The 9,740-nt window shown below is 40.8% G+C and overlaps 1 protein-coding gene across 1 annotated transcript in view; it reads right to left on the bottom strand.

Moving 5' to 3' along the window:
* Positions 1–9,740, bottom strand: part of bmpr2b (bone morphogenetic protein receptor, type II b (serine/threonine kinase)) — an 88,369-nt gene that overhangs the window by 4,670 nt on the left and 73,959 nt on the right. Inside the window, exons 8-12 of the mRNA XM_051904811.1 lie at positions 6,098–6,258; positions 5,785–5,932; positions 4,807–4,943; positions 3,333–3,505; positions 45–1,363 (exon numbers count right to left, since the gene is read on the bottom strand). Coding sequence (XP_051760771.1) covers positions 45–1,363; positions 3,333–3,505; positions 4,807–4,943; positions 5,785–5,932; positions 6,098–6,258 — 1,938 coding nt within the window. The remainder of the gene's footprint in view (positions 1–44; positions 1,364–3,332; positions 3,506–4,806; positions 4,944–5,784; positions 5,933–6,097; positions 6,259–9,740) is intronic.

Genomic DNA, 9,740 nt, shown 5'->3' with positions numbered 1-9,740 from the left:
AGGGAGGTGTTCCCAAACCAGGACCAAACTAAAACAGGTCTTACCCAAGAGAGATGAATCCTGGGAAGTTGTTGACAGGTCCAGTGAGTTTGGCCGCTCAGGTCTCCTGGGTTTAGGCTGTCTCAGTGGAACCCCATCAGCCCTTCCGTCTGGTGCCCCCAGAGAGCAGGTTAAAGTCTCAATCTGGGCATCTGCAGGAGCTAACGTACGAACTGTGGCAGAGGCATTCGTGTGGATGTTGCTGTTGTTGTTATTTGAGTTGGTGCGGCCGGAGTTATCACGCGGGGCCGGCTGCTCTCTCCTCAGCAGGGGCTCGTGTTCGTCTGGGCTGGAGTTGATGTTGATGTTGAGACGGCTGTCTTCTCCACTCAGCTGGCTCTGGAGCAGAGGGGCACTGCCCTCACCCTGTGGCCCGGCTGGGTTCGTGTTCCCAAATGCATCAGAGGAACCGGCACCATTGACCCCACCATATCCGTTAACAACGACCACTCCGACGCCGCTACGGACACTGGGTCCATTGTTAGTGACGGTGACCAAGTGAGGCTCGACGGCCACTACAGTGTTCATCTTGGCTACGCCCGTCTCCACCTGCTTCAGGTTGGACTTGTGCTTGCCGAACTTCAGGCGTGACGAAGAGGACTCCCTGCCGGGATTTTTGGTGTTGAGGGGCAGGCTGGTGGGCCGCTTGGGGAGATTCTGCTGTTTGGGGAGTGGGAACATAGCTGCAGGAGCGTCGCCCATTCCACTGCTGCCCACCCCGAAATCGGCCTGGCCACCGGACCCGGACCCTCCGGTCACTTCCGCAGCAAGTTTGATAAGTGGGTACAAGAGGCTGGAGCTGCCCGAGCTGAGCGGGTCGGGAGCGCTGAACTGCTTCTGCGAATGCTCCATCAGGTTCTCATCAGAGCTTTCTTTCAGGTTCTTATCCACCTCTTTGGGGTCCAGTTTGGTGGTCTCCAGGTCTTCTTCTGTGAGCTGCAGGCACACTGGTACACTTCCTCCGGCCCCTGCTTCCTCTGAGTGGCCTGATTCAGAGATGGTGGTCATGATGGTGCTGGGTGTGAGGCCCGTCGTAGTGGTCGTGGCGGACAGGCTAGTGCCGCTGGTCTCTGGGCTGGGCAGCCGAGCTTGTGCCTGAGCCTGCTGTCTCTCATAGTTGATGGAGTTTCTGTTCTTCTCTCCTGTCGCTGTCACGCCACTGCTAATGCCGCTCATGGCCATGCCAGCCACAGAGGAAGTCCCAGATGTTGAGACGTCACCTGGGAGGTTCTTCACCATGCCCTCATGATCCTCAATGTAAGAGGATGAAGAGTAATCTGGATAAGAGCCCATTTTGGGAACCCTGCGACTATGGGTGAGATTCCTACAAAAACAGAGAGAGAGAACAGATCAAAACAGAGAACAGATTTAAGTACAGGATAATGTGCAGGTTATTATAGCAAAATAAACCCCAACAGGGTGATACGGACCACATTGAAAATGACCCTACAAAGGGTCCCACTTATTACAAATATATAACACATATTTGTATATATTATATATTTTGATAAATATTTTTATACCTTACATTATACAGCGCACAGCATAAATGAGTACACCCCCTCTGAACAAATACAAAAGATGTATTTTCTTTATGATCACTAATACAATTCATGGAAAGACGGCAAAACTAAAATGTATTAAACATATACATAATAAAAACTATAAATTTTGTTTAAATTAAGGATTGCAGAAATGAGTACACCCTAGATTTAATTCAACGAATGTATAATATTCTAGTATTTAGTATGCTCTCCATAATTTTGAATATACTGCTCTGACCCTTCTTGGCACGGAGTGTACAAGTTCATGACAAATTGTCACATCTGGCCTGTTTATCTCCTGGATGATGACCTCCTCAAATGCTCTGATCTTTAATGGGGAGTGTTGTCTCTACAGAATCCCCCACAGGTGCTCAAGAGTGTTAAGATTGAGTGCAATACATGTCCACAGAAGGTTTTCACCTTGGGAGAATGCATATCCTCATTGGCATGTTGAAAAAATGCCCAACAATGCAGGGAATGAGGAAAAGGAAACATCTTCTGTTTCAAGTTTGTGTATTAAATTACGCAGTGGTGTGGGAATTCATGACAGCATTGATAAAGCACCCACACCTTCAGCACTCATACATCCCTATATAAGAGCTTTACTACCAGTGAACTTTACTGTGGGAACCAGACACTTCTCACTGTACTTCTCCTCTAGCAACACCATAACATTTTGGATGCTGTTAGATCCAAAATGATTGATTTGGTCTCATGAGACCAGAGTATTGATTCCCAGAATCTATATTTTGTAAATATGGGCTTTGGAAATGGCTAACTGACTTTATTGTGCTTTGGCTACAGTAGGTAGTTTCAGTGAGAACAACAACCATGCATGTCATTTCTGCAGGCTGCATCTTACTCATAAACAGTCACTCTTTTCATAGCTTTTGCTGGCTCTGAGACACTCGCTTGGTATTTATCCTGCTCTTTGTCTAGCAAAAAAAATCCCTCATCACTAAATGAAAGTTTAAAATGAAGGCCTGATTATTTCAGGGGCCTTGTCACAAGTCCATTGTTTTTAAATTTCTGTGTTACTTTTGCTATATTTTCACACTTAAAACAATGATTTGGTAAATCTTGTACCACTGTCCTGCATTCCCAAATGGATGTTATAAGCAACCCAAACTCAAAGCACATACATACATGAGTTTATGTGGAGCAGTATTTACTGCAAACTGAGCCTCTCTAGGGCTTTTCACACTGCACTTAACCCCGGGTTATCATCGTTCTAAGCACTGCTTTTAACCTTGGGTAAAGGAACGTTTCACACTTGTAATTCAGAAGCAGTGTTAGCACCACTTTTTACCCGGGGTTACGAAACCTTGATCCGGAGGGGGGTTAGCACCGCTTTTGCAGCGTTAACCCCGCATTGCGGTGCAAAATTTGTACAGTGTCAAATGATGCAGTGTTAGAATGTTACCGCTTGCAACAGACAACCAATCGAGTACTCATATTGGGTATTTGCGTGAAACTACAGCTTATGAATACCCAGGATTAATTGTTAACCCTGGGTAAATTATGAGCAGTGTGAAAAGTGAAGGAAGATAACCCAGGATTCTGTTTACCCGGAGTTTAGAATGACCCAGGGTTAACTATTTCAAGTGTGAAAAGCCCTTCCAAGACACTGAAAACACACTTGCACTAAGCCAGATTCTGATACAAAAAATACATGACATTTCAGGACACCTTATTCAGTGAAATATGTTATGTGTGTAATAAGCACACAGCAGCCTAATTTATTCAGACCTCTCGTTCTGCAGCGCTGTGCTCATGGGATTGATGGTGGGGCTGACAGGTTTGTTCCTCTCCCAGATCAGCAGCAGTTCTGCCATACGTTCCTCTGCACACTGGGCCGTCAGACGAGCCTCTGCGTCCTGATCCCAGCAATCCTCCATAGTCTCCTTCAGAGAGCGCACAGCCTGGGAAAGAAGAAAGTCAATGTTTTGATGACTTGCTGGCATTATGCTAGGGGTGTTGTGGGCGATTGCCATTACGTTGTTATGTGGTTACTAAGGTGCTCTGAGTTGTGTTCGTTCTGTACCTTTGCTATATTGTTTGCTTCCTGGCCCAAGTCTCTATATTCTGGTCACTAGATACAGCCTTTAATGTAAGTCAGAAATAGCAGAAATAGTTTTCGAGGGATGAAATCATTGACCAAAACAGCGCATCTCAGATGACACGTTTTGACTGTGTCAGCGTCTATTTCATGCACACAAGCTGGATAAGCTACAACAGGTAAACATGTCAGCAGAATGGAAGCACTTCACCGTGACCAAAAATTATGCTAGAGCATCATTAACATAAAATTTGTTCAGCTGAAATATTGAGGCAGCTTGTTGCCATTGAACTTTTCGATAACTGGTTTCATTTATCACCTGTGATCATGACACCCTGAACAGCACAAAGAGTTCAATTACCCAATTACCCAAATTTAATTACCAAAACTTTAGTTTCAGTGTTTCAGTAAAAAAAAAAAAAAAAAAAAAAAAAAAAAGCAGCGTTAATTTAAACAAGATCTAATTAATAGGAAGTAAGTATAAGAAAAGTGACATTAATTTGTCACAGTTTATAGCACTTTATTAATTTAAGATTATTTCAAATTCTTTTGTAAACATGCTGCTGAAAAGAACAGCATATGTTGCATTGTGTACTAATGTTGTCTTTGTCGCTGATGTGCTGGTGTCTCTAACAGGATGGTTAACTAGTTTAAGCCTTAAAGGGATAGTTCACCCAAAATGTCATTTACTCACCCTCAAGTCGTTCCAAACCTGTATGAATTTCTTTCTTCTGCTGAACACAATAGAAGATGTTTTGAAGAATATGGGTAACCAAACAGTTGATTTACCCCACTGATTTCCATAGTATGTTTGGAACAACCTTTTTTGGGGTGAACTAACCCTTTAACCAGTAAACTTCCTTGGATGACCAGCTTCACCAAAAAGTCTAATTCAGCCTATGACTGTTAACCAGCCAACTGTAATGATGATCAACCAGCAAGACCAGCACTAACCAGAAATAATTGGCTCAGACTTCATGGTCTTTTAATGTTGCTCTACGCTGTTCCCCTTTCATGTGATTTGGATAATTTTCAACAACAAAATTTAGGAACTATGTCAACTGAAGTGAATATATGGCTGGGAAAGATCTTCAGCTGAAGTTGCAGCAATAATCTGACCACTTCCTGTGACAAGAACAGAATAAAATCGTCTCAGTGGCTCACCAGGCTGTTCTCCTTCCAGGCTTCTGGGAACTTTGGTCTCTGTTTCTCTCTGGACACCAGCACCTGCATGTCCTCAAAGGAGGGGTGGTTCCCCGCCTCGGCCTGGAAGGCCATCTGGTATTCTGGCACTGCCTCCCCTTCAAAAAAAAAAACAAAGGAAAGTCAGTCAGTCAAGAGACATCTACATGCTTACACTCAGTAGAATTACTGAAAAATACTCTTATGAGATGTGGCACACTCATAATCCATTAACGTAATGAGCAGGATACAACACAGTCTTTGTTGCGTCCCAATGGTGTAGCCTAGTGGTAAAAGATGTAAAGGGTGGCGTGGTGTTTAATGGTTAAGGCTCAGAACTGTCCACCAATCAGTTGTTTACTATGGTCGATATTTTTAATAGGGAGTGAACTAAGAAACAACTTCTCTGTGAGGACTTAAGCATGCTGTTACACTTTCTTAGAGAAGTTACATCTAAATTCATCCCAAATCCCAAAGTACCGCCGCTACCATCATCAAAGCACTGCTTTTGTAGCAAACACTCTTTCAATAAAAAACAAAAACAATTATAGTCTGACTTCCTGCTGTGAGTATTGTTATGCATCACTTTGTGTGGACTGCAATCATTTTGTGGTTACATATTATGCATTTTAAGTCAAAATAGGGTGGATGCACTTCATGTTGGGAGGTTCTTTGCCTTGTGCATTACAATCTTTTAATGTGCACTTGGCTGTGGATTATCTCTCTTATACCATGGAGCAAGGTCAGCGCTGGGGGGGGGCATTCACGTGCCATGCCACCCAAATGAGTTACTGTGCCCCCCACCACATTCTCCTGAACGCGAGCACGCATTCGAAAACAATTACAAATATTTTAACACTACTGAAACTAGCTATAGTTACATGCTACATTTAGCTCTGCTTAACCAGCAGTATACTGTATCTACATGCTTGCTGTTGTTTGTGCAGTCGCATTCCTCACCTGGAAAAAGGTCAGTGCATCTCATGAAGGTTTCCCAGTAGATGAGGCCGATGGCATACATGTCCACCTGTTTTAAAGCCGACTCACAGTCCCTGAGGTTCACCGCTCCCTCCAGCACTTCCGGGGCCATGTAGCGGATTGTGCCCACCTAGACAGCAGAACAATACAAGTGTGAGGGGGGAAGGTGCTCTTATGGTGGGTCTGGATCGGCAGTTCTGGACACCTTATTCTCAAGTAACTACCAACATGGCCTAAATTTCAGCAGCTTCAGGTTGTTATAATGTTCCAGTTAAGCGAGTGCTTATGTGCTGACCTCACTGATGGCAGCGTTTTCCTCTTCACCAGGCCGTACGAGGCGATTTCCTGTCAGTTTCATGGACAGACCAAAATCGCTGATCACCGTCGTGCCATCGTTCTTCACCAGAACATTACGGCTGTTTAGATCCCGGTGTGACACGGCAGGTTTATATAAATCTGTGAAGGAATGTTCATGTTATAACAGTTTTCAGGAATTGTGGTTTCACACAGTTGTTTCATGGAAACATCAAGGATTTCACAACTTTAATGATGTGAAAGTAAAACGATTATCTGTCCCTGATAGCTGTCACCTCTTCATGCACTAGTGTGGAAGTATCTGATTATTTTTTAAAGAAATTAATATTTTTATTCAGCAAGGATGCATTAAATTGTTCAAAATTAACAGTAAATACTTTTAAATTGTTATAAAAGATTTCTATTTCAAATAAATGTTTTTCTTTTGAACTTTGTTCATCAAATAATCCTGAAAAAAAAATCATAGTTTCCACAAAATATTAAGCAGCACAACTGTTTTCAACATTGATAATATTAAGAAATGTTTCTTGAGCATCAGATCATCATATTAGAATGATTTCTGAAAGATCATGTGACACTGAAGACTGGAGTAATGATGCTGAAAATTCAGCTTTGCCATCACAGGAATAAATTACATTTTAAAATATATTCAAATAGAAAACAGTTATTTTAATCTGTAATAATATCTTAAAACATTACTGTTTTTACTATATTTTTGATAAAGAAAATGAAGCTTAAAAAAAATCTTACCAACTCCAAACTTTTGAATGGTAGTGTATGTATACACTGTTAGTGGACAAATTAAATGAGTGTTTTAAGAGAGTCTACAGGGTCAAAATAAACCCATATACTGTTTTTGAGGAGTCTTTATAAACCACTTGTACAACAGAACCAGCAGAGGGCGCTCAGAGAAGCACATGATGTGAGTAATAGTTTCAGAATGAATGCCCTCTCTCCCAGTCCTTCCCCCATCCTCCACATGCTGGCTGTCTGGCTCTAAAGTTCAGCCAGTAATGAGGGCAGCGGCACAGCAATCTGAACCGCGGCTGTACCAAGATCAGCTCGTAATGACAACAGACGCAGGAAGCTGGTGGACGGCTGCTCTGAGATCAGTTCGTAATGAGGGCAGGGCCAGAGACACAGAGGGAAATGAACTTGAGATCTGATGAGCTGCAGATTGTCTGTAGATCTCTGGCGGCGCTCCAGCACCCAGAGAAACACAAGGAGCGTGACGCACAAATTAGCCGAGTGTTATCTCTTTTGCACTGTGTGCTGGCCCTTTAAGGCAAGACACCACAGTCAAAACCAGTCTTAATGTACTGGGCAAAGTATCATGATATCTATTAGTTAATTTTTTTTTTTATCCCATTCACCTGTGCTGTCTTGCCTTAAGGACCACTGGAAGAGCCAAAGACTCTATTAGAATTTTGAGCATGTAGTTTTTATGCTAAATTAAAAACCCTGAGCCTCTCTTTTATATCATATCAAACTGCCCATCTTTATCAAATGTTTTATGTTACATGCTTCCAGCTGTGAAGCTCCAGTGTGTACACACTCGACATTCTGATCTACATGCCATCATACTGTTAAACACAAAGACGCGTCATAAAAAATGAATAGTGTCTGATTCACGTTACAGAAAACATTCTGTCTGACCCAGATGTGCAGATTAGAAAAGGCAGCTTCTATTTGACGCAGTTCACTGGCCTACCAGTGGTCTTTGGGTGGATTCACGCAGCTTTTTTTAACCCATGTGGTTAGACACATTCCTGCTGGGCTACAGACATGGACATAAGGCAGTTGAAAGCATTAAAGGGGTACTTCACTGCTGGGAAAATGGCTGCCTATGCAGTAGAAAACTTGGCTGCCTATGCAGTAGAAAGGCGAAAATTTTTTGAAATCAGTGCTACCTGACTAGTGAAATAAAAAACTTTAACACTGGACATGTTGCCATCCAAGGCCACTTCCACCGCTCTGCTATGGATACACTTGACCAAAATCAAATACCGCCTTGCTTAAGTAGGAAATACTTTTTAGCAAACTTTTAGTTATAATGGTGTTGGCTTATATTGTTCCCAGTTGCAAGAATTCAAAGAGAAAACATTTAGTGGGAGTGAGTTGCATTCGGTTTCAAGTGAAGGATCCAGCGAGTTGGTTAAAGGCTGCAAAGAATCGTAAATATGGAGAGAATGCCACAATGGGAAATACAATACTCTGTGGGTTGAAAATCAGCGAAGTTACACTATAAGAGCAATGTGTCTGTAGAACTCAAGAACCATTCAATGACAAAAGAGTAGTTGAACTACAGAATCTCACAAACTCAACAGAAGTGCATATAGAAAACAAGGACAACAGAACATTCACCTTGCCCGAACCTGTATTCAACCTCAATATTTCTTCTACATGACTTTATTAAAATGCTTGTCATGTATTATACGAACACATCTGCGCCTCCAGGTCATATTATGATTTATATCTCCCGCAAGACTTCTGCTAAATTATATGCCAATCAAACTCAAGGCAAAGTCTGTTGACACTGAAACTGAAAGATCACTACTTGCTTCTTATTTGAAGATTTGAACTCAGACATCAAACGGTTTTTAAAAAAAATTTGAATAGCGATGAACCTATGATCTTCTTCAAAGTCTTCTAGTGGTAAGATGACTCATGTTCATATGTTCGTACTGCAAGCTGGTACAAAACTGAAACGGGGACATGTTATGATTTATTTCTCCCACGAGACTTCACTAAATTATATTCCCCTCACACCTGTGGTGAATGAGACATCAACTCTTTTTATTATAATTTATTTTAAACTGTAAAGATTAAATGTGTTATTTTTCCACCACTAGTGAAAATTAATGGAATTGCAATATTTTTAGATCGATATCTTGAGTATATATACTACTGTTCAAAAGTTTGGAGTGGGTAAGATTTTCTTTTTATGTTTTTTATGTCTCTTATGTTCACCAAGACTGCATTTATTTAATCAAAAAGACATTAAAACTGTAATATTGTGAAATATTATTTCAATTTAAAATAACTTTTCTATTTTAATACATTTTAAAATGTATTTATTCCTGTGATGGCAAAGCCAAATTTTCAGCATCATTACTCCAGTCTTCAGTGTCACATGATCCTTCAGAAATCATTCTAATATGATAATTTGCTGCTCAAGAAACATTTCTTATTATTATTAATTGTGAAAACAGTTGCTGCTTAATATTTTTGTGGAAACTGTGATACATTTTTTTCAGGATTCTTTGACAAATATTGACAAATAAAGTTTAAAAGAACAGCATTTATTAGAAATGTAAATCTATTTGTATTATAAATGTCTATTTTTTCACTTTTGATCAATTTAATGTGTCCTTGCTAAATAAAATTATTCATTTCTTTCAAAAAAATTGTTATACATCATTAGAGGTATGAACTGTGATACATTTCTTTGATCAATTTTTTTTTGATGAATGAAATGTTCAAAAGAACAGCATTTATTTGAAATGGGTATCGAATGTGACATTATAAATGTCTTTACAGTCACGTTTGATCAATTTAATGCATCCTTGCTGAATGAAATGATTAAAATCTTACTGAATTTGAATGGTAGTGTATTTTGGGGG

The sequence above is a fragment of the Ctenopharyngodon idella genome, chromosome 9 (assembly GCF_019924925.1).
Source record: "Ctenopharyngodon idella isolate HZGC_01 chromosome 9, HZGC01, whole genome shotgun sequence".
Taxonomy (NCBI): Eukaryota; Metazoa; Chordata; class Actinopteri; order Cypriniformes; family Xenocyprididae; genus Ctenopharyngodon; species Ctenopharyngodon idella.
The sequence above is the reverse complement of the archived record's forward strand: the minus strand, read 5'-3'. Positions and strand labels throughout refer to the sequence as shown.